Source organism: Pleurodeles waltl, chromosome 2_2, assembly GCF_031143425.1.
Source record: "Pleurodeles waltl isolate 20211129_DDA chromosome 2_2, aPleWal1.hap1.20221129, whole genome shotgun sequence".
In the NCBI taxonomy this organism is placed as follows: Eukaryota; Metazoa; Chordata; class Amphibia; order Caudata; family Salamandridae; genus Pleurodeles; species Pleurodeles waltl.
This window is the reverse complement of record NC_090439.1, coordinates 1,169,328,352-1,169,353,004: the sequence shown is the minus strand read 5'-3', so window position 1 is coordinate 1,169,353,004 and position 24,653 is coordinate 1,169,328,352. Positions and strand designations below refer to the sequence as shown.

General features: G+C 49.2%; 1 protein-coding gene and 1 long non-coding RNA gene across 2 annotated transcripts in view; one reads left to right on the top strand and one right to left on the bottom strand.

Annotated features, from left to right (window-relative positions):
- Nucleotides 1-486: 486 nt before the first annotated feature.
- On the bottom strand, nucleotides 487-22,891 carry LOC138275027 (uncharacterized). The gene is made up of 3 exons (XR_011200405.1): nucleotides 22,799-22,891; nucleotides 6,069-6,202; nucleotides 487-615 (listed from the first exon to the last, which is right to left on the bottom strand). It is a non-coding gene; the product is annotated as an uncharacterized lncRNA (long non-coding RNA).
- A 1,414-nt stretch (nucleotides 22,892-24,305) lies between these two features.
- The window catches only part of ADCK5 (aarF domain containing kinase 5), a 187,301-nt gene continuing 186,953 nt past the window's right edge, over nucleotides 24,306-24,653 (top strand). The window contains exon 1 of the mRNA XM_069221151.1: nucleotides 24,306-24,553. Coding sequence (XP_069077252.1) covers nucleotides 24,536-24,553 — 18 coding nt within the window. The 5' untranslated portion in view covers nucleotides 24,306-24,535. The remainder of the gene's footprint in view (nucleotides 24,554-24,653) is intronic.

Sequence of the window (24,653 nt, the reverse complement as noted above, 5' to 3'; positions counted from 1 at the left end):
TCCTGTAGGAGGGCCTTTGAGGGGGGCAACTGTTAGGGTTTGTGCACAGCAAAGAGCATGTCCCATCTCACTGCACTAGTGGGTTCTGTAATAGCTCCCTTTTAAACTTACTATTGAAAGCCTTTCTTGTTATCTCACCTTCCCCCCCCCCTAGGCTTCTGTGTATCTTGTTTAATGTGCTGTTTTGTTTACACATTGGGCCTTGCTTTTACCAAGGCTTCTTTAAAACACTCCTCCCTAGGCCATGTGTTAATTCAACTCATTTGCATAATAACTGAAACTCTGCACACCTTTCAAGAACATGTGCAGCATGTGAGGACCACACCCAGCTCTTCAAACCACACCCAGCTCTGCACACCTTTCAAGAACATGTGCAGCATGTGAGGACCACACCCAGCCCTTCAAACCACACCCAGCCCTGTCTATAAAAGGCAGCCCCCGAGCCTCACCCAGTGCTTGTGCTCGTCTACCTCCCGCTTACCTGAGAACAGATCCCTCGGCGCTGGCACTCCTGCTCTCTACAGACTTTCATTGGCTTCAATGGGTGCAGCTGCTGGCTCTTCCTTCTTCCGGTTTCCGGTTCCTCCTTGCCTCAGCCTCTCTCCTACAAGCAACCTGAAAAAGAGAAAGAAGTCAAGGTTAGACTGATCAGTATCTCTTGCCAGCAACAAGTAAGTGCAAAACTTTTTATTACCTGAAAGAACTTTGACAACAATTTCTGGATTCGTGTATAGACAATTTGAAACAAGATACCTTCCACGAACATTGTGATTCAAACTCTTTGTTACAAGAATACTTTGCGGAACTTTGTGAAGCAAACATTTTTTTTTTATGGAACTTTTAAGAATCGAACAGTGGAAACCATTAACAGCAAGGCAAACAGTAAATCAAGGACTTGCACAAATTACATGCTGTATTTTGCTGTAAAAGTACAGTAGTTGTTTTATAAAAGATTCTGGAAATATGGGAAAAGTGAGTCTGCTATTGGGAGTTTAGGCTTTAGTTATATTAAGATGAATGTTTGATATTGGTAATTCTGATAACGGTATTTGTTTAATGTTTTAGAAGCTTTACAGCAATAGAAAGCACATCCCAGAGCAGTAACACATTCCAAACCTGGAAACTAGAGACCAGGATCCAAGAGGTACTTTTAGAAGAGAATTTCTAATAAATAAAGGGATAGTCAGGAACCCATTTAGGAATAGGTTGTACTTATCTGTTCTTTGTTTATGTTTCATTAGGCACCAGTTTCTACAGAAGTCAGAAAGGGCCGCAGATTTGTGCAGCACTTCAACAGTGGAAACGCAAGAACGGTGTTGTCTCTCTATTTTATTTTATCCACTTCCCCCCTTCCCTTGAGCTTCTGTTCTTAGTGCACTGTTTTAAAAACTAGTGTGCTGGAACAAGCAGTTTCAGGGTGGGGTCGGATTGTCTTCAACCTCCATCAGAACTGAACAAGGACTCAGGTGAGCTGGGCTTTGACAGAATTACACTTCGTTTGTAAGCCACAACAATTCCCTACTGATGCTACGAAAGTGGCATTCGTCTTGTCTTATTTGGGTGGCACAGCAGCCAATTGGTCAATTCCTTTTGTGGAGAGAGATGATCCCATCCTCCATAATTGGAATCAATTTAAACGTACCATGACCAGCCTTTTTGCAAAACACACTTTCATGCAGGCAAGTGATAATGAGCTTTTAAATCTTAAACAAGGTAACAAGGATTTATTGACCTATCTCACTAGTTTTAATCGTTTACTCACCGAGACACAGTGGCCAGAAAAAAAGCGTGTCTCCCTTTTTTATAAAGGTTTGAGAGACGAGTTAAAAGACGCGCTGGCTCATATCGTTGATTTGCCAGAAGACTATTCGGACTTTGTAGATTTAGTTGTGAAATTAGAACATAGACTAGGAGAAAGAAAGGGAGATAAATATAAACTGGAATCACGGTTAACTTTTATTAGACAGGAGAAGAAAGACCCAGATAATAAACTCCCTGAACCTGAGCCTATGCAAATAGGGACACTCAGAGGTCCACTCACATCAGAGGAAAAAGAAAGAAGGAGAAAACTTCAATTATGTTTATATTGTGGCAGGGCAGGTCACTTTGTCAGAGAATGTCCAGTAAAGCCTAAAACTCCACGAAAGGGTGCTATTTCCTCCACCTCCTCAACTGAATCGGGAAACGATTAAGCTCGACAAGGGGAGAGGTTACTTGTTCGAGAAAACATCTTAATCAAACCTCTAATGCTGCAGCCTTCATGGTACCGCACATACCTAGACATTTCATAATTCAGGTCGTTTTAATTGTTACTACCCAAGTGAGGCATTCTCTCCCTGTCCTACTGGACTCAGGCGCGACAGGAAATTTTGTGGATAATAAGTTAGCTGAAAACTTAGGACTTCCTATGTGCCTAAAGCCTTGTCCAGAAGCAGTTTGTGCAGTGGATGGGTCAGAATTGACCTCTGGATTAATCACAAAACAAACAAGTCCACTTGTTATGGTCTGTCAGAACGGGCACACAGAGGTGATTAGCTTTGATCTGATAGATTCTCCTAATTTTGGTTTGATTCTCGGGGTACCCTGGTTAACAACTCATAACCCAAAAATTGATTGGGTGAATAGAACTGTTACTTTGGATTCCTCTTTCTGTAGAACCAATTGCTATCAAGAAGCAGGTACAGAACAGAGCACAGTATTACACTGTGCTAGTCTTACACAAGATGAACCAAATCTCCCTCCTGAATATTCTGACTTTAAAGACGTCTTTGATCCAGTAAAGGCTAGTGTGCTGCCCCCACATCGGTCTTATGACTGTCGTATAGATCTTATCCCAGGGGCCCCTTTACCTAATAACAGAGTATACGCTTTGACTGACGAAGAAACCAAATACTTAAGAACCTACCTAGATGACCTACTACAGTCTGGGTTCATCCGTCATTCCACATCTCCGGTGTCATCTCCACTCTTTTTTATCCCGAAGCCGGATAAATCCCTGCTGCCGTGTATCGATTATAGAGGACTAAATAAGGCTACAATAAAGAATAAATATCCTCTTCCTCTAATACCTGTGTTGTTGGATCAATTAAGACATTCTACTGTATACACTAAACTAGATCTGCGGGGAGCTTACCACCTGGTCCGAGTAAAAGAGGGGGATGAGTGGAACACAGCTTTCAAGACAAAGTTTGGTTTATTTGAGTACACAGTAATGCCCTTTGGGTTATGTAATGCCCCTGCGGCCTTTCAGTTCTTTATAAATGAGGTCCTACACGAATTCCTGGACGTTTGTGTCATAGTATACATAGACGACATCCTCATTTACTCTAAGAACTCAGAAGAATATACCCAACACGTTCGTGCAGTATTATCAAAGTTAAAAGAAAATCATCTTTTTGCTAAGTTAGAAAAGTGTACTTTTAATGTCAGCAAGGTGGACTTTTTAGGATACTGCCTGTCACCTCAAGGAATGACTATGGATGTAAAGAAAATCAGTGCTATTGCTGATTGGCCAGAACCATCCTCTGTAAAAGATATTCAGAAATTTCTGGGTTTCGCCAATTTTTATAGGAGGTTTATTGCACATTTTGCAGACATTGCGGCCCCAATAACTACCTTGTTGCGGAAAGGGCAACGATTTCTTTGGACTGATGAGGCGGCACACGCCTTTCAACTCCTAAAACAAAAGTTCACTTCAGCCCCAATTCTGAAACATCCTGATCCTGACTTGCCCTTTTTTGTTGAAGCGGATGCTTCACAAGTAGCTTTAGGAGGAGTTCTCTCTCAACGAGATGCAGTAGATGGCCAGTTACATCCTATAGCCTTCTATTCTAAAAAGTTATTGCCAGCTGAACAAAATTACACTGTGGCTGAAAGGGAACTACTAGCTATCAAAGTAGCCTTTTCAGAATGGAGGCACCATTTAATGGGAGCCAAGTACCCAGTTACAATCTTTTCTGACCATAGGAACCTACAGTTTTTTGGATCACTTAAAGCACTAACACCACGTCAGATGCGCTGGTTAAATTTTTTTAGCACATTTGACTTTGTAATAACCTATAGACCAGGTGCACAACAAATTCAATCTGATGTGTTATCTAGATACGGACATACCTCAGACATGAAACAAGATAAAATAGGAGAACCCATTATTCTTCCCCAAAAGTTTTTGGCACCAGTACAACAGAAGGATTTCATCACGGATCTATATAATGCACACATGCAAATAGCACCTCAGGATTGGTTAAAGGATTCCCATAACACAATACAACGAGGTTTATTGTATCACGACAACATGCTGTTAGTACCCACCTCTGAATTACAAACACAGGTGATAATTTGGCATCACGCCTCACCGTTGGCAGGTCATCCTGGTTGGGTAAAAACCCTGGAAAATGTGCAAAAACACTTTTGGTGGGACACTATAAGAAAGGACATTAAGCAATTTGTCACTACCTGTCCAATTTGTGCAAGACATAAATCTTCTCATAAGGCCCCTGACGGCTTGTTAATACAAATGCCAACACCCAAACAACCTTGGCACACTGTGAGCGTAGACTTTATTGTAGGTTTACCACCTGTAAAATCTTTCACAACAGTGTTGGTTATAGTGGATTTTTTATCTAAAATGGCACATTTTGTACCATTACGGAAATTACCCACGGCGGCAGAATTTGCCGATATTTTTATAAGGGAAATTGTGCGTTTACATGGTTTGCCAAGCAAAGTGGTGTCAGACCGAGGGAGCCAGTTCAACTCTAGATTTTGGAAAAAATTATGTGAAAAACTGAAAATAGATGTGGCATTATCCACTGCTTTCCACCCAGAGACAGATGGACAGACTGAACGACTGAACCAAACCTTACTTCAAACGCTACGTTGTTTATTGGCTGATTATTCTAGTGAATGGTTGGAAGCTCTCCCTGTAGCGGAGTTTGTTTATAATAATACTGAGCATTCAGCTCTACTTTGCTCACCATTCTATTTCTTGCAGGGGTATCATCCAAGAGCTATACCCATTTTGTTAGAAGATTCCCTGTTACCTACAGTAACGGATAGACTAACGAGGTTAGGTGACATACAAGACAAAGCCAGGAAACATTTATTAAAGTACAAGGAAAGCATGAAAAGACAAGCAGACAAACACAGATCTGAGGCCCCAATGTATAAAATTGGTGACAAGGTATGGCTCTCCCCAAAGAACCTAAACATAGAAGGATCCCGAAAGCTGCAACCACGTTTCATTGGACCCTTTAGTATAACTGCCATAGTAAACCCGGTAACAGTAAAATTAGATTTACCAAAAGAATATCCAGTACATACTACATTCCATGTGTCCTTGCTTAAGCCGTACAACCCAAAAACCCGACCTGAACCACCACCTCCACCCATACCAATTAAGGGAAATCTAGAATATGAAGTGAAAAGCATAAAAGACTCAAAAAGAATTAGTGGACGTCTGTTTTATTTAGTAGAATGGAAAGGATATGATGAATCTGAGAATTCATGGGAACCAGCATCATATGTACATGCCCCACAGCTGATTAGACGGTTTTATTTAAAAAATCCAGGAAAACCCCGTCCTGTAGGAGGGCCTTTGAGGGGGGCAACTGTTAGGGTTTGTGCACAGCAAAGAGCATGTCCCCTCTCACTGCACTAGTGGGTTCTGTAATAGCTCCCTTTTAAACTTACTATTGAAAGCCTTTCTTGTTATCTCACCTTCCCCCCCCCCCCCCCCCTAGGCTTCTGTGTATCTTGTTTAATGTGCTGTTTTGTTTACACATTGGGCCTTGCTTTTACCAAGGCTTCTTTAAAACACTCTTCCCTAGGCCATGTGTTAATTCAACTCATTTGCATAATAACTGAAACTCTGCACACCTTTCAAGAACATGTGCAGCATGTGAGGACCACACCCAGCTCTTCAAACCACACCCAGCTCTGCACACCTTTCAAGAACATGTGCAGCATGTGAGGACCACACCCAGCCCTTCAAACCACACCCAGCCCTGTCTATAAAAGGCAGCCCCCGAGCCTCACCCAGTGCTTGTGCTCGTCTACCTCCCGCTTACCTGAGAACAGATCCCTCGGCGCTGGCACTCCTGCTCTCTACAGACTTTCATTGGCTTCAATGGGTGCAGCTGCTGGCTCTTCCTTCTTCCGGTTTCCGGTTCCTCCTTGCCTCAGCCTCTCTCCTACAAGCAACCTGAAAAAGAGAAAGAAGTCAAGGTTAGACTGATCAGTATCTCTTGCCAGCAACAAGTAAGTGCAAAACTTTTTATTACCTGAAAGAACTTTGACAACAATTTATGGATTCGTGTATAGACAATTTGAAACAAGATACCTTCCACGAACATTGTGATTCAAACTCTTTGTTACAAGAATACTTTGCGGAACTTTGTGAAGCAAACATTTTTTTTTTATGGAACTTTTAAGAATCGAACAGTGGAAACCATTAACAGCAAGGCAAACAGTAAATCAAGGACTTGCACAAATTACATGCTGTATTTTGCTGTAAAAGTACAGTAGTTGTTTTATAAAAGATTCTGGAAATATGGGAAAAGTGAGTCTGCTATTGGGAGTTTAGGCTTTAGTTATATTAAGATGAATGTTTGATATTGGTAATTCTGATAACGGTATTTGTTTAATGTTTTAGAAGCTTTACAGCAATAGAAAGCACATCCCAGAGCAGTAACACATTCCAAACCTGGAAACTAGAGACCAGGATCCAAGAGGTACTTTTAGAAGAGAATTTCTAATAAATAAAGGGATAGTCAGGAACCCATTTAGGAATAGGTTGTACTTATCTGTTCTTTGTTTATGTTTCATTAGGCACCAGTTTCTACAGAAGTCAGAAAGGGCCGCAGATTTGTGCAGCACTTCAACAGTGGAAACGCAAGAACTGTGTTGTCTCTCTATTTTATTTTATCCACTTCCCCCCTTCCCTTGAGCTTCTGTTCTTAGTGCACTGTTTTAAAAACTAGTGTGCTGGAACAAGCAGTTTCAGGGTGGGGTCGGATTGTCTTCAACCTCCATCAGAACTGAACAAGGACTCAGGTGAGCTGGGCTTTGACAACGGTCCTCCAGACCAACAGGTAAGTACACTGGGACCATGCTTTGGGGGCAATGCCTGTGTTGTGTCGGGTGGATGAAAGATGGTGGGGAGGGGAGCGAATGAGGCATGTATCAGACGACGGATGACAGAATGTGCCACATGGCAAGGGTAGGGATGGAGGGCCACTCACATTGAGGGTGCAGAAGGTGATGACTCTTTTTCTCCCCCTGTACATTTCACATAGGTCAGCGCCCACCAGAAGATAGACATTTGGCGTGCCATCGCCAAGGACGTCCGGGCCCTGGGGGTCCACCAGAGACGGGGCACCCACTGCCGGAAGAGATGGGAGGACATCCGACGCTGGAGCAGGAAGACGGCGGAGGCTCAGCTGGGGATGGCCTCTCAAGGTGGGAGGGGTGCCAGTCGTACTTTGACCCCCCTGATGTCCCGGATCCTGGCGGTGGACTACCCCGATTTGGATGGGCGCGTGAGGACATCACAGCAGACACAAGGGGGTGAGTACAACCTTATTCTGCTGACTTTGCGCTCAGTGGAGGTGTCTGGGTGGGGGAGGAGGGCTGTGGGTATCCCTAGGCCAGGGCGATTTCTGTAGGCTAGGCCCCTCCGTAAGGCATGGCCCTGTGCCCCAGCCCCCCACCTCTGTAGGGTGCCAAGTACAGTTATCCATGGCCCTGTGTCATCTATGTGTGCAGTTGTCTCCCATAGGCTTGTAGGCCATGTCCCACGGACTGAGTAGTCGACCCCAAGTGCGCAGCGTAGTGCAGGGGGCTTCTGTGTCTGTCCTCTCCGCCAACGGTGTCGCCAATGCATGCACTCAACATGTCTTTATTTCCCACCCCCCCTTTGTTGTGGTCTTCCTGTTCATGTATGCATTAGCATCATCAGGCGGAGGAGAAGTGGCATCGGAGCACGAGGGAGCTGCATCCCACATGGCCCTGGAGGGCCATGCAACGGACTCCGAAATCACCAGTGGGACGGAGGGCGAGGCGAGCTCCACAGCGGGGACTCGTGCAGACATTAGTGACACGGACTCGTCCTCTGAAGGGAGCTCCCTTGTGGTGGCGGCAACATCCGTGCCCCCCGCACCAACAGGTACAGCCGCCACCCAGCGCACCAGCACCGCCCTCCCAGCAGCCCCTCAGCGTTTGCCCCGTGCCCGCTCACCCAGGAAGGTGGGCATCTCCTTCGCCCCAGGCACCTCAGGCCCTGTCACCCCTGCTGCCCTCAGTGAGGAGGTCATTGACCTCCTGAGGACGCTCATTGTTGGGCAGTCTACCCTTTTGAATGCCATCCAGGGTGTAGAAAGGGAGGTGCACCAGAGTAATGCATAGCTGGAGGGCATTCATTCTGGTGAGGCTGCCCATCAGTGATCGTTCAACACTCTGGCCTCAGCACTGATGGCAGCAATTGTCCCTGTCTCTAGCCTCTCCCCTCCAACTTCCTCCACCCATACCCTATCACCTGTACCTCAGCCTATCCCAGACACACCACCAGACCAGCCTGCACACACCTCAACACCCAAGGGAAGCTCATCCAGACATAAGCACCACACATCACACAAGCATTCACACAAGCAACATCCACATACAGACATACCAACACCCACTGCCTCCACTGTGTCCCCCTCCTCCTCGTCTCCCTCCTCCCTCCCTGTCACGTCTCCACTCACACCTGCATGCACAACATCTTCAGCCACTACGTCCATCACCAGCACACCCACCAGAACCCCCCGCACACGTGCAGTCACCACCCCCACTACCATTTACATGTCCCCTGTGTCCTCTCCCACTGTGTCTGTGACCCCCTCTTCCAAGCTACACAAATGCAGGCAGCCACCCACCCAACAGCCATCCACCTCACGACAGCATCCAGCCCAAGCACCTGCACCCAAAGACACCAGACTGAAGACTCCTACAACCACAACCTCTTCCTCCACTCCCATACCCACTACACCTACCCGTCCCTCTGTTCCTAAATTGCTTTTCCTTTCCAAACTTGACCTCTTTCCAACAACTCCCCCACCCCGTCCATCTCATAGGACTCCAGTCAGCACCTCAGCCACCACAAAAGCGGGACCTGTAATGACAGTGTGCCATGGACTGTGGAGTCCCCCACCCTCAAGGGCAGCCAGTTCAGTAAGGAGCCAAGGCACGGCCAGCCCACCCCAGGTAAAACATCCGAAGATTGTCAGTGGCCGGCGCGAGAGGCCGAAGACACCAGGGACCAAAATCCCTACCATGGCTCCGGCAGGAAGTGTGGTGCCACCTGGCACACCGCCAAAGGTGGGGAAGGGCCACAGGCGAACAGGGAAGGCTGGGAAGGGCAGCACGTCCGACAGGTCCGCCAGCAGCCCAGCTGGCCAGGAGGGCCCCGCCTGCCCCATCCCAGGTGGGCAGGAGGACACCCACAGGCCCGGTACTGCAGCCCAGAAGGGCCCCGCCAGCCACACGACAGATGGGCAGGAAGGCACCGCCAGCCACAAGTCAGGTGGCGAATGACCTCCATGCCATGGCCGGATCCGCTGAGCTGGACACTCATCCGATGCACCGCTGCACTGGGCACCGCCGTCTCAAGCACCGCTGAACAGGGCCCTTCATCTCAAGCACCGCTGAACAGGGCACCGCCATCTCAAGCACCGCTGAACAGGGCCCTTCATCTCAACCACCGCTGAACTGGGCACCGCCGTCTCAAGCACCGCTGAACAGGGCCCTTCATCTCAAGCACCGCTGAACTGGGCACCGCCGTCTCAAGCACCGCTGAACTGGGCACCGCTGTGTCAAGCACCGCTGAACAGGGCCCTTCATCTCAAGCACCACTGAACTGGGCCCTTCATCTCAAGCACCGCTGAACAGGGCCCTTCATCTCAAGCACCGCTGAACTGGGCCCTTCATCTCAAGCACCGCAGAACTGGGCACTGCCGTCTCAAGAACCGCTGAACAGGGCCCTTCATCTCAAGCACCGCTGAACTGGGCCCTTCATCTCAAGCACCGCTGAACTGGGCACCGCCGTCTCAAGCAACGCCGAACAGGGCCCTTCATCTCAAGCACCGCTGAACTGGGCACCGCCGTCTCAAGCACCGCTGAACTGGGCACCGCCGTCTCAAGCACCGCTGACCCATTGGCGGAAGGGGCAGGCCAGCCTCTGTGTCGGGCAGGGCTGCACGAAGCACTCTGGGCACCAGCCCCCCTCCAGAACCAGTGGAGACTGTTATCCACTTGTGAGACTGTGGCTTTGCACTCCCCAGGATGGCACAGTGGGCAACCCACCCACTGTAGAGTCTTGAGAGACTGTGGCTTTGCACTCCCCAGGATGTAACAGTGGGCATACCACCCACTGTATAGACTTGAGAGACTGTGGCTTTGTACTCCCCAGGATGGCACAGTGGGCAAGCCATCCATTGTAGAGACTTGAGAGACTGTGGCTTTGCACTCCCCAGGATGGAACAGTGGCCATGGAGGCCCCTCGTGGATCTGGCCTCGTGGACTCATCTGGCTGAGGTGCCCCCCCTTCCCTTCCCCCTGAGGTGCCTGTAGTTTTGCTATCTGATGCCCCCGCAGTGTTCTCTCCGTTGGAGTCAGGTATCCTGTGTGGGCTTTGCCCATGTGATTTGGGCCCAGTGGTCCACGGACAATGCCTGCTACGATGATCAGACTTTAAAATTTGTGTATATAAAGGTTTTAGATGTGTGATATATTTTTAAGCCAGTGATACAATATATTCCAATGTTTAGAATCATTTCCTTTTGTCTTTGCATTCTTCCGGGGGGTTTGGGGGGTGTAACTCTGAGTTGTTGCTATGCATTGATGTGTGTGTTGTAGTGGGTGAGGGTGGGGGTGGGTGTGTCGCGTATGTGTGTCCTCGTAATTTTTTCCCTCCCCCCTCCCCTGTGTCGTAGGTGCAGTACTCACCGTTGTCTTCTGCGCCGGCGTTCGTGCTCCTGGTAGAGGAGCAGATAGACAATCGCTGGGAGGATATGGAGTTCGGGTTCCATGCTGTCCAGATTCCTCGTGGGCTGTATGGAGGTGAGCGTTTTCCATTCGAAATGGCTGTTTCCGCCGTGTTTTTATCGGTGGGGCTACCGCCCCGGAAAAGGTGGCGGATTGATAGGTTGTGATGGGGTGGGCAGTACATTGACTCTCGCCTGTCTGTTGGCGGTGACCGCCGCGCTGTTTGTTTGTACCGCCGTGGCGGGCAGTGTGTTGAAGTGGCGGTCTCTGTTGGCGGTTTCCGCCAGGCTCGGAATTCCATTTTTTTTACCGCCAGACTGTTGGCGGTTTAGCCGCACCTTTAACACCGACCGCCAAGGTTGGAATGACCACCTATGTGTCAGACATATTGGGCCTGATTACAACTTTGCAGGAGGTGTTAATCTGTCCCAAAAGTGACGGTAAATTGACGGATATACCACCAGCTGTATTACGAGTTCCATAGGATATAATGGACTTGTAATACGGCTGGTGGTATATCCGTCACTTTACCGTCACTTTTGGGACGGATTAACACCTCCTCCAAAGTTGTAATAACTCCCCCTAGGTCTTGCCACGCAAATGCAATCTCCTTGCATATTATTTTCCTTTCGCTATGATAATTTCAAGTGATGAGGCCACATGTACAAAAGTATTTAGCGTTTGCAAATAGCGAATTGGGCTGTTTGCGAATGCTAAATGGCCTTTTGCCATTTATCAACCCTATTTTGCAATTCATTAATATTGACGAGGCAAGTCCCTTGCAACCCATTTGGGAATTGCTAACAGTGTTAAACACACTGTAGTACATTGCATTTTGTGAGTTCCTCATTGCAAGTCGCAAAAAGTTCCAATTAGGAACTCACAAAATGTTGCGATTGCACATGTGGCCCTAAGGCTTGTGGCTTATGTTTCTGCAGTGTAATCAGATTTGATTAAATATAAGACGAAGTGATGTTAATGTTGGAATATGTTACTGTTCCTTCTCTCTGCATTCTAATTCTGAATTGCACTTTAACACTGTTAGGCTGTCATTTTGAGAATGGTGGTAAAAACCGCATACCGCTGTGACGACAGAGGCCAAAAGACCATTGCCACAGTTACCATCCGTCCGCCATATTATGACCACAGCCGGATTTCCGCCACAAGAAGGGCGGAAATCCGGCTGTGGCCATACTGGCGGATGGCTGTAAGGTGGCCCTGCTACCGCCAGCAGCGCCACGCCAGTAGACCACCACCAGCCGTATTATGACAAATAATACAGCTTGGCCGTGTTCTGCTGGCAGGCGCTGCTGGCGGTAGCAGCGCCCCGTCCCATCCACTGCCGGAAGACCCCCTGGATTCAGGTAAGTCGGGTTTCTGACAGGAGAGGGGAGCGGGGGGTGTTGTGTGTGTGTGTGGGTGTGTGCATGTATGTGTGAGTTTGTGCGTGAATGCGAGTGTGTGTGTAGTGTTGTTTGTGTGCATGAATGTGTGTGAGTGCGTGTATGAATGTGCGTGAGTACATGTATGTATGGTAATGTGTGTCAGCGTTTATGTTATGATATGGGTGCGTGAATGAATGCATGCGTGTATGTATGTGTGGATGAGTGTGTGCATGCGTCTGTGTTTTGGGGGGATGTGAATGTAGGGGGGGTTCTGGGGAGGTTTGGGGGAGGGGACCTCCTATCAGTGACAGGGAAGGAATTCCCTGTCACTGATAGCGCCTACCGCCATGGTTTTCGTGGCGTTATGAACGCCACGAAAACCATGGTGGTAGGCAGGGACATAATGCTGCTGGCTTCCGCCGGGCTGGGGATTCTTATCTCCAACCCAGTGGCTGCTACCGCCATGGCGGTCGGAGTGGTACATTGGCTGAAGCCAACCCGGCAATGTCATAATGTGGTGGTAAGTACTGCCAGCCTGTTTGTGGTACTGCCGCCACATTAGGTCTGACAGCCGGGGTCATAATGGCCCCCTTAGTCTCTTATAATTGAACTAGGAGCAAACAAGATGTTGCGATGCCAATATTCAAGTATTTGGAAGCTTTTTGCTTAGTATTTTTATTTTGTCTTTTAATTTTGGTTGTTTTCACAAATAATTCCTCCATGCACTGCATTTGAACCGTTATTTAATTGAGATTGCTGTAATGTGAGTTAAGAATACATTTCATGCCAAACAAATATGCTTTCTAAATGCATTTCATTAAATACAATGCAGAAGTGCAATTTTCATGTCTGCACGGATTTTAAAACTGATTAATCATTGATAAATCATTAGAAATGTGATATAGTTCAAAAGGCACCCATATCAATCTAATGAAATATCAGAAAATGCACATTTAAATGGTGTGTCAGTGCAACTTTCTACATTAGGCCTTCTACATTTTGATTATCATAATGTATGCATGTATGTATGTATTTTGTATTTATAAAGCGCATTCCTGCCAAGGCATCGAAGTGCTAAGCAACAGGAGTGAAGTGACCGACAGAAAAACAAGAGGAAGAAGAAAAAGAGTTAGCCAAAGCTACTGCGGAAAGAGACAAGTTTTCAGCTGCTTTCTAAAGGCTTGAAAATTATGTTCTTTCCTCATCATTACGGGGAGCGTATACCAGTACTTGGCAGCAGCCACTATAAGTGCTTTGCCACTCCACCCGGCCTTACGAGTTCGCAGAACTTGGAGCAGGTAGGAGCCTGTAGATCTAAGCTGGCGGCTTGGGACATACCAACGAAGCCCCGATGACAAGTATTCAGAGCTGCTCATATATAAAGATTTATGGGGGTCATTCTGACCCTGGCGGTCATGGACCGCCAGGGCCAACGACTGCGGGAGCACCGCCAACAGGCTGGCGGTGCTCCCATGGGCATTCTGACCGCGGCGGTACAGCCGCGGTCCCGCTGCCCTGGGGAATCCATGGGGATTCCGACCCCCTTACCGCCAGCCTGGTTCTGGCGGTTTTGACCGCCAGAACCTGGCTGGCGGTAACGGGTGTCGTGGGGCCCCTGGGGGCCCCACTAAGATTTTCAGTGTCTGCATAGCAGACACTGAAAATCGCGACGGGTGCAACTGCACCCGTCGCACCCTTCCCACTCCGCCGGCTCCATTCGGAGCCGGCTTCCTCGTGGGAAGGGGTTTCCCGTTGGGCGGGCGGGCGGCCTTCTGGCGGTCACCCGCCCAGCGGGAAACTCAGAATAACCGCTGCGGTCTTTTGACCGCGCAGCGGTATTCTGGCGGTTCCCGTTTGGCTGGCGGCGCCCGCCGCCAGCCAAACTTGGAATCACCCCCTATGTGTCAAACATATTGGGCCTGATTGAGGTGTTAATCTGCCCCAAAAGTGACGGTAAAGTGACGGATATACCACCAGCCGTATTACGAGTCCATTATATCCTATGGAACTCGTAATACGGCTGGTGGTATATCCGTCACATTTGGGACGGATGAACACCTCCTCCAAAGTTGTAATCAGGCCCATTGTCTTAAAGATAATGCGTTTCTTAACAGGTAACCAATGTAGCTGTCTCAGACTGGCATTGGCCGAAGTTGAGCGGGGAAGATTAAGTATTAACCAAGCAGCAGTATTCTTGATAAGTTGAAGTTTGCTGAGCGAGAGCTTATCAATGTTAAGCATTAGAGTATTACAATAATCTATTTTGGAGATCACCAGGGCAAGGGACACCATAATTCTGAGCTCCTCTTGTAAATAAGTGTAGGAAAGTACCATCTTGCCTGGCATGTTACCCCCATTTTTACATGTATGTCAGTTTGTTTTTGCCTGTCTCACTGGGATCCTGCTAGCCAGGACCCTAGTGCTCATAGTTTATGGCCTGAATGTGTAGCCCTGTGTAGTGACTAACTGTGTCACAGAGGCTCTGCTAACCAGAACCTCAGTGCTTATGCTCTCTCTGCCTTTAAATTGGTCACTGTAGGCTAGTGTCCACTTTTACCAATTTCAATTGGCACACTGGAACACCCTTATAATTCCCTAGTATATGGTACCTAGGTACCCAGGGTATTGAGGTTCCAGGAGATCCCTATGGGCTGCAGCATTTCTTTTGCCACCCATAGGGAGCTCAGACAAATCTTTACATACGTTGCCACTGCAACCTGAGTGAAATAACGCACATGTTATTTCACAGCCATTTTACACTGCACTTAAGTAACTTATAAGTCACCTATATGTCTAACCCTCACTTAGTGAAGGTTAGGTGCAAAGTTACCAAGTGTGAGGGCACACTGGCACTAGCTAAGGTGCCCCCAAATAGTTCATGGCAAATTCCCCGGACTTTGTGAGTGCGGGGACACCATTACACGCGCGCACTACATATGTAGCTTCACAATGGTAACTCCGAATATGGCCATGTAACATGTCTAAGATCATGGAATTGTCCCCACATGCCAAATCTGATATTGGAGTGCCAATCCCATGCATCTCCGGGGCTCCACTATGGACCCCGGGTACTGCCAAACCAGCTCTCTGGGGTTTTCTCTGCAGCTACCACTGCTGCCACCCCACAGACAGGGTTCTGCCCTCCTGGGGTCTGGGCAGCCCAGTCCCAGGAAGGCAGAACAAAGAATTTCCTCTGAGAGAGGGTGTTACACCCTCTTCCTTTGGAAATAGGTGTTAAAGGCAGGGGAGGGTGAGCCTCTCCCAGCCTCTGGAAATGCTTTGAATGGCACAGATGGTGCCCTCCTTGCATAAGCCAGTCTACACAGGTTTAGGGAACCCCCAGTCCCTGCTCTGGCACGAAACTGGACAAAGGAAAGGGGAGTGACCACTGCTCTGTTCATCACCACCCCAGGGGTGGTGCCCAGAGCTCCTCCAGTGTGTCTCAGACCTCTGTCATCTTGTTTCCAGAGGTGTGAGGGCCAGTGCCTCTGAGTGGCCAGTGCCGGCAGGTGATGTCAGAGACCCCTCCTGATAGGTGCTTACCTGACTAGGTGGCCAATCCTCCTCTGAGGGCTATTTAGGGTCTCTCCAGTAGGCTTTTCCTCAGATAACGACATGCAAGAATTCACCAGAGTTCTTCTGCACCTCTCTCTTCGACTTCTGCCAAGGATCGACCGCTGACTGCTCCAGGACGCCTGCAAAACTGCAACAAAGTAGCAAGAAGACTACCAGCGACATTGTAGCACCTAATCCTGCCGGATTTCTCGACTGTTTCCTGGTGGTGCATGCTCTGGGGGCTGCTTGCCTTCACCCTGCACTGGAAGCCACGTAGAAATCTCCTGTGGGTCGACGGAATCATCCCCCTGCTTCAGCAGGCACCAAACTTCAGCGTCACCGATACTCTGGGTCCCCTCTCATCTTGACTAACATGAACCCTGGAACACAGGTGGTGGACCCAAGTGACCCAGACTGTCCAGTGGTCCAACTGTCCAAATTTGGAGGAGGTAAGTCCTTGCCTTCTCTCTCCAGACAGTAATCCTGTGCACCGTGTGATCTGCAGCTACGAGGGCTTCTGTGCACATTTCCACGAAATCCTGCATGCACAGCTGTAGGAGGCTGGCCTGGCTTGTAGTGGGTACCAAAGGTACTTACACCTTGTGCCAGGTCCAGTTATCCCTTATTAGTGTAGAAGAGGTGTTTCTAGCAGCTTAGGGCCAGATGTAGCAAAAGTTGGTGCGACTCGCAATTTCTGATTCGCAAAATCGGATGCAGTACGGTGTCTCAGACACCGACTGCGAGTCGCTATGGTGTCGCAAAGACCCACCTCATTAATAAAAATGAGGTGGGTCCCGTTTTGCGACCCCATAGCGAGTCCCTGCACTCACAGGGATGGTGGCCTGCTGAAGTCAGCAGACCTCCATGTCTGTGACTGCTTTTTAAATAAAGCAGTTTTTTATTTTTATTTTGCAGCCCATTTTCCTTAAAGGAAAACGAGTTGCAAAATAAAAAAAATAACGAAACCTTTTAGTTTCGGTTTTTCAGAGTAGGCAGTGGTCCATTGGACCACTGCCTGCTCTGAAAACCCCTTATTGGCAACATTCACAAAGGGGAAGGGTTCCCATCGGGACCCCTTCCCTTTTGCGAATGGGTTACCACCAGTGTGACACTGGTGGTAACTGCAAATTGATTTACGACCGCATTCGCGGTCACAAAGCAATTTAGCATAGCGATGCGAGTCGCAAATAGGAAGGGAACACCCCTTCCTATTTGCGAGTCGCATTTACAATTTGTGAGTCGGTACCGACTCACAAATTATGAATGTGCATCGCAAAAGGCATTTTGCATGGCGCAAACTGTGATTTTCACAGTTTGCACCATGCAAAATGCTTTCTACATCTGGCCCCTAGACTGATAGAAGGTAGCTATGGCAAAGCAGCTTAGGCTGAACTAGGAGACATGCAAAGCTCCTACCATACCACTTATATCATATGCACAATATCATAAGAAAACACAATACACAGAGTTACTAAAAATAAAGGTACTTTATTTTTATGACAGTATGCCAAAAGTATCTCAGTGAGTACCCTCAGTAAGAAGGTAAGTAATATACACAAGTTATATGTACACAAACCAAAATTAGGTAAGTAAGAGCATGAAAAGTAATGCAAACAGTGTAGAATTACAATAGATTGCAATAGGAGAACATAGGTATAGGGGCAACACAAACCATATACTCCAAAAGTGGAATGCAAACCACAAATGGACCCCAGACCTATGTGAGCTTGTAGAGGGTCGCTGGGACTGTATGAAAACAGTGAGGGTTAGAAAAATACCCCACCCCAAGACCCTGAAAAGTAGGAGAAAAGTACACCTACTACCCCCAGAGAGCACAATAGTCGTGATAGGGGGATTCTGCAGGAAGAACAAACACCAGCAGTGCAATGACAACAGATTCCCGGACCTGAGGACCTGCAAGGCAAGGGGACCAAGTCCAATAGTCACGACAGTGTCCGGGGGGGCAGGAGCCCAGGAAACCCCAGAGGAAGGTGCAAGAAAGCTGACTCCGGTTGGAAGAAGCTTGGAGTTCTGCAAGAAACAAGAGGACTAGGAACTTCTCCTTTGGAAGACAGATGTCCCACGTCGTGATGAAGCTTGCAGAGGTGTTCCCATGCAGAAATACTGCAAACAAGCCTTGCTAGCTGCAAGGGTTGCGGTAGAGGTTTTTGGATGCTGCTGAGGACCAGGAAGGAGCAGGATGTCGCCGTTTGGAGGAGGAGACAGAGGGGGCACTCAGCAACTCAGGGAGCCCTCACAGAAGCAAGCAGCATCCGCAGAAGTACCCCAACAGGCACTTGGAAGAAGAGTGAACTGGAGTCCATGCGAAGTTACAAAAGGGGGTCCCACGACGTCGGAGGACAACTCAGAAGGTTGTGCACTGCAGGACGGAGTGCTGGGGACCCAGGCTTGGCTGTGCACGAAGGAAATCTTGGAAGAGTGCACAGGAGCCGGAGCAGCTGCAAATCACGCGGTACACAGCTTTGCAGTCTAGCATGGGGAGGCAAGGACTTACCTCCACCAAACTTGGACTGAAGAGTCACTGGACTGTGGGAGTCACTTGGACAGAGTTGCTGTGTTCCAGGGACCATGCTCGTCAGGATGAGAGGGGACCCAGAGGACCAGTGATGCAGTCTTTTGGTGCCTGCGTTAGCAGGGGCAGGATTCCGTCGACCCACAGGAGATTTCTTTGGAGCTTCTGGTGCAGCGGTGAAGGCAGGCTACCCCCAGAGCATGCAACGCCAGGAAACAGTCAAGAAAGCCGGCAGGATTAGGTGTTACAATGTTGCTGGTAGTTGTCTTGCTACTTTGTTGCGGTTTTGCAGGCGTCCTGGAGCAGTCAGCGGTCGATCCTTGGTAGAAGGTGAAGAGGGAGATGCAGAGGAACTCTGGTGATCTCTTGCATTCTTTATCTGAAGAATTCCCCAAAGCAGTGACCCTAAATAGCCAGAAAAGGTGGTTTGGCTACCAAGTTAGGAGGATTGGCTACCAAGAGAGGTAAGAGCCTATCAGAAGGAGCCTCTGACGTCACCTGCTGGCACTGGCCACTCAGAGCAGTCCAGTGTTCTCCCAACACCTCTGTTTCCAAGATGGCAGAGGTCTGGGACACACTGGAGGAGCTCTTTCGCGCTAGAGCAGGGCTGGGGGATCCCTGAACCGGTGTAGACTGGCTTATGCAGAGATGGGCACCATCTGTGCCCATCAAAGCATTTCCAGAGGCTGGGGGAGGCTACTCCTCCCCAGCCCTTCACACTTATTTCCAAAGGGAGAGGGTGTAATACCCTCTCTCAGAGGAAATCCTTTGTTCTGCCTTCCTGGGCCAGGGCTGCCTGGACCCCAGGAGGGCAGAAACCTGTCTGAGGGGTTGGCAGCAGCTGCAGTGGAAACCCCGGAAAGGCAGTTTGGCAGTACCCGGGTTCTGTGCTAGAGACCCGGCGGATCATGGAATTGTCCGCCCAATACCAGAATGGTATTGGGGTGACAATTCCATGATCTTAGACATGTTACATGGCCATGTTCGGAGTTACCATTGTGATGCTATACATAGTTAGTGACCTATGTCTAGTGTACGCGTGTAATGGTGTAATTTGCCCTGAACGATGTGGGGGCACCTTGGTTAGTGCCAGGGTGCCCACACACTAAGTAACTTGGCACCCAACCTTCACTAAGTGAAGGTTAGACATATAGGTGACTTATAAGTTACTTATGTGCATTGGTAAATGGCTGTGAAATAACGTGTACGTTATTTCACTTAGGCTGCAGTGGCGGGCCTGTGTCAGAATTGTCAGAGCTCCCTATGGGTGGCAAAAGAAATGCTGCAGCCCATAGAGATCTCCTGGAACCCCAATACCCTGGGTACCTCAGTACCATATACAAGGGAATAATATGGGCGTACCAGTATTGCAATGTGAATTGGTAAATTTAGTCACTAGCCTGTTAGTGACAAATTTGGAAAGCAGAGAGAGCATAACCACTGAGGTTCTGGTTAGCAGAGCCTCAGTGAGACAGTTAGGCATCACACAGGGAACACATACAGGGCACAAACTTATAAGCACTGGGGCCCTGTCTGGCAGGGTCCCAGTGACACATAAACTAAAGCAACATATATACAGTGAAATATGGGGGTAACATGCCAGGCAAGATGGTACTTTCCTACAACAGCCAAGTCTAGGTCCCCAGCACTCTGTCCTGCGATGCTCAGGGCAGTACCCTTTTTCTTCAACCGCGGCTCTTGCAGCTAGCCAGGCTTGTTTGCAGTATTTTGCCAAGGAAACAACTCTGCATCCTCCAGCACGCTGTGGGACATCTTATGCACAAAGGAGAAGTCCCTAGCACCTTTCATTGTTCCAGAATCTTCAGCTTCTTCCATCCAGAGGCAGCCACTTTGCACCTTCATCCGGGGTTTAGTGGGCTCCTGCCCCCACTGGACACTTTAGCGACTCTTGGACTTGGTCCCCTTCCTTTACAGGTCTTCAGGTCCAGGAATCCGTCTTCAGTGCTTTGCAGTCTGTTGTGGTCTTTGCAAAGTCCTTTACCACGACTTTACTGTGTTTATGGGGAAATAGTAGCACTTTACTCCTACTTTCCAGAGTCTTGGGGTGGGGTATCTTGGACACAATTAGTGTTTTCTTACACTCCCAGCGACCTTCTACACACTATACTAGGCTAGGGGTCCATTTGTGGTTCGCATTCCACTTTCTTAGTATATGGTTTGTGTTGCCTTTAGGCCTATTGCATCCTATTGTATTCTACAGTGTTTGCACTACTTTCTGACTGTTTTACTTACCTGATTTAGATTGTTGTGTATATTTTATGCATTTTACTTACCTGCTAAGGGAGTATATCCTCTGTGATATTTTTGGCACATTGTCACTAAAATAAAGTACCTTTCTTTTTAGTAACTCTGAGTATTGTCTTTCTTATGATATAGTACCTATATGATATAAGTGGTATAGTAGGAGCTTTGCATGTCTCCTAGTTCAGCCTTGGCTGCTCTGCTATAGCTACCTCTATCAGCCTAAGCTGCTAGAACACTACTAATCTACTAATAAGGGATAACTGGACCTGGCACAAGGTGTAAGTACCATTGGTACCCACTATAAGCCAGGCCAGCCACCTACAATAAGGAAAACCTTTTTTCCAAATTTTAAGAGTCCAAAAACAGGTTTTGGTGATGGAATTAACTTGTGGCTTAAAAGACAAGCCATTATCAAAAATAACCCCCAGATTCTTGGTCGAACTAATGAGGACAGGTAAGCCTCCACACGCTGATGCCACCAGCGTGAGCTCCATATATCCCTACTAGACCCAAAAAGTGGAATCTCAGTTTTATCACCGTCCATCTTGAGACAATTCAGGCTCATCCTTCTATTTACCTTACACATGCAGTGATGAAAACAATCAGCGACTTCTTCCCAACTCTTATGTACAGGAATAATTAATTGGGTATAGTCTGCATAAGAAGTGGCCAGGAAGCCAAAAGATCGAATACGTCTGGTGAATGGTGCAACATACAAATTAAAAAGAGTGGGGCTAAGCGAGGAGCCTTGAGGGACCCAGCACGGTAACTGATATGAGGGTACTCTAAAATCTTCACAAGTTACTATAGTGGATCTGTAATGCATAATGCATAAACTGTCACATTATGGTGACTTCAGTGACTTGGGGACACCACTACATTTTTGGCTCTGGCAATTCATTCCCACTATATCTGTTGCTATGTCACTCTTGTGCTGATCTGCCTTTTTCTTCTCCCACATTTGTCTTTATTATTGTTTTATTTCACTCCCATCATCCATTCCTCCAAGCTTCTGCGGTCCTTCTTTTTTTTTAAAGAATTTTTTTTTTTTTTAAGCGGCAGGCAGCAATTTGCTTCAGATCCCTCCACCTTAATTATTTTTTTTAATGCTCTTTATTGTATTGGTACAAGGCAATAATGGCAACAAAAACAAGAATGCAAACATATGCCATTTTAGGGGGTAACAGAAAACAATAGGTAAAGTGGGATCATAAGGTAGTCCAGAAATGGGAGAAAGATGGAAGGGTGGGAAGAGGGAGGGAAGCCAGATGTCATTGGGACAGTCCACTAACGGCGTAATTATATAGGGCTGGGGAGTGCCCTTTTTTTCACTGTTATTCTTGGAACTGTAAATAAAGAAATGGTGCCTGCATCATTTAGCAGCCTTGCACATGCACAGTGACGTTGTCAGGCATGCACACATCTACAAAATGGGACTACATTGTCATGCTTTTCTTCTTGAGGCCAAGCTGCACAGCATTAGCAAAAAAATAGGCTATTGTATAAATGCCAACATTTAAGATGAGGAAAGTGAGAGATTTAAAAAAAAAAAAAATCAGGAGTATGTATTTTTCCCATTGACTTGCACGTGAAAGAGAAGCAATTTCAGGAGGGAGACAGACAAAATAAATCAATTTTTGGCTTCAAAAATGGGGAGCTCCCCGCCTGACTTGGGTCTGGTGGCAGGTACATGTTTGCAAACGCTGTACAGCAGTAACAAAAGGCCTTGGCAAAGGCGAGACCTATTGGCTTTGCCAATGCTTGTTCTGAATTGTGTACGGCGGAGGCATCAGAGTGGGGCATATGGCCGGCGGGGGGCAGCCCGAGCCTCAGGTCATGCACGTGCCTATGGAAGGTGTCCCGCTTTTTTAGCCATCTTTCTGAGTATGTACATGTTGCACTTCTGTAAGACCCCCGCCAGGAGAGGCCGAGAAGCGAGGACCGTGCTCAGACCATAGCGCTAGTGAAGCGGCGCAGGGTTCAAGGCACTACACAGAAGCGACCAATCAAGAGAGCGGGACTTGTCCGCGAGACTACTCACACGTTTATCTGCAGCCAATGGGCGCGGGCGGGCTCCCGGCCAATCAGGGCGTACGCTGCCTCGAGGGCACGTCTGAGGGCACAAAACAAGTTTCTGACCAATGGGCGGCGAGTGGGCGTGGCTGGCGTTGCGGAAGTAGGAGGGAGGCAGTGGAGGGGTGAGAGTATCACCAGAGGCATCCGGCGGCACCGGGAGGGTACACAGGCCACAGTGGAGGAGGGCAGAGGGCCTGCAGAGTCAGGGTGGGAGGAGGGCAGGGATACTGGCAGGAGAGGGGCAGGGGTCAGCAGGAGGAGGGCTGTAGGGACTAGGGGAAAAGGGGAAAAGTCTGGCAGCAGAGAGGGGACTGGACCGAAGGGAGGGCAGATGATGGAGAGGGCCAGGTGGAGGGCGAGGTAGAGGGCTGCTGAGTGGGGAGACACTGGTGAGATTGGACAGGAAGAGAGGGGAGGTCCCAGTGGAAGAGAGCGGGGGGCATTGGGGCTGCAGTGGAAGTAGTGGGGCTGCAGAGACAGGGTAGGAGAAGGGAAGGGATACTAGCAGGAGTGGGGCAGGGGTGAGTAGAAGAGTGGTAAGGGTCAGCAGGAGAGGGCCAGGGTCAGCAGGAGAGGGCCAGGGGTCAGCAGGAGAGGGTCAGGAGGAGAAGGGCAGGGGTCAGTATAAGGGGGGTAAGGGTCAGCAGGAGAGGGGCAAGGGTCAGCAGGAGAGGGGCAAGGGGTCAGCAGGAGAGGGTCAGGAGGAGAAGGGCAGGGGTGAGTAGAAGAGTGGTAAGGGTCAGCAGGAGAGGGCCGGGGTCAGCAGGAGAGGGCCAGGGGTCAGCAGGAGAGGGTCAGGAGGAGAAGGGCAGGGGTCAGTATAAGGGGGGTAAGGGTCAGCAGGAGAGGGGCAAGGGGTCAGCAGGAGAGGGGCAAGGGGTCAGCAGGAGAGGGCCAGGGGGCTGCAAGAGAGGGCCAGGGGTCAACAGAAGAGGGTCAGCAGGAGAGGGGCGGGCAAGGGGTCAGCAGGAGAGGGGCAAGGGGTCAGCAGGAGAGGGGCAAGGGGTCAGCAGGAGAGGGCCAGGGGGCTGCAAGAGAGGGCCAGGGGTCAACAGGAGAGGGTCAGCAGGAGAGGGGGGCAAGGGTCAGCAGGAGAGGGGGGCAAGGGTCTGCAGGAGAGGGGTAAGGGTCAGCAGGAGAGGGACAAGGGGTCAGCAGGAGAGGGCCAGGGGGCTGCAAGAGAGGGCCAGGGGTCAACAGGAGAGGGTCAGCAGGAGAGGGGCGGGCAAGGGGTCAGCAGGAGAGGGGCAAGGGGTCAGCAGGAGAGGGGGGCAAGGGGTCAGGAGGAGAGGGGGGCGAGGTTCTGCAGGAGAGGGGGGCAAGGGTCTGCAGGAGAGGGGTAAGGGTCAGCAGGAGAGGGACAAGGGGTCAGCAGGCTACAGGGACTAGTGGAGAAGGGAAGAGGTTGGTAGGAGGGAGGGAACAGGGGTGGGGATTGGACTGAAGGGAGGGGACTACTGAGGCAGCAGGGAGGAGGTGAGATGATGGAGAGGGGCAGGAGGAGGGCGAGGTAGAGGGCTGCTGAGTGAGGAGACACTGCTGAGACTGGGCAGAGAGAGAGAGGAGGCCCCAGTGGAAGCAGGGGGGAGGCACTGGTGAGACTGGGCGGGGAGAGAGGGGAGGCCCCTGCTGGGAAAGGACCTGCACAGACAGACACACGCAGCCCACAGGAGCCTGCTGCAGCCTGCCCTCACCCCCGAGCATGGAGCTGCGGTGGCCGGTAAGTGAGGAGGGCCCTCGGGCTGTTATGTCTGGTACATGCCGGCGTGTGTTGTCTCCATGGCAACGGTGGCCCAAGGTCTTATGGGGCGTCTAACTTG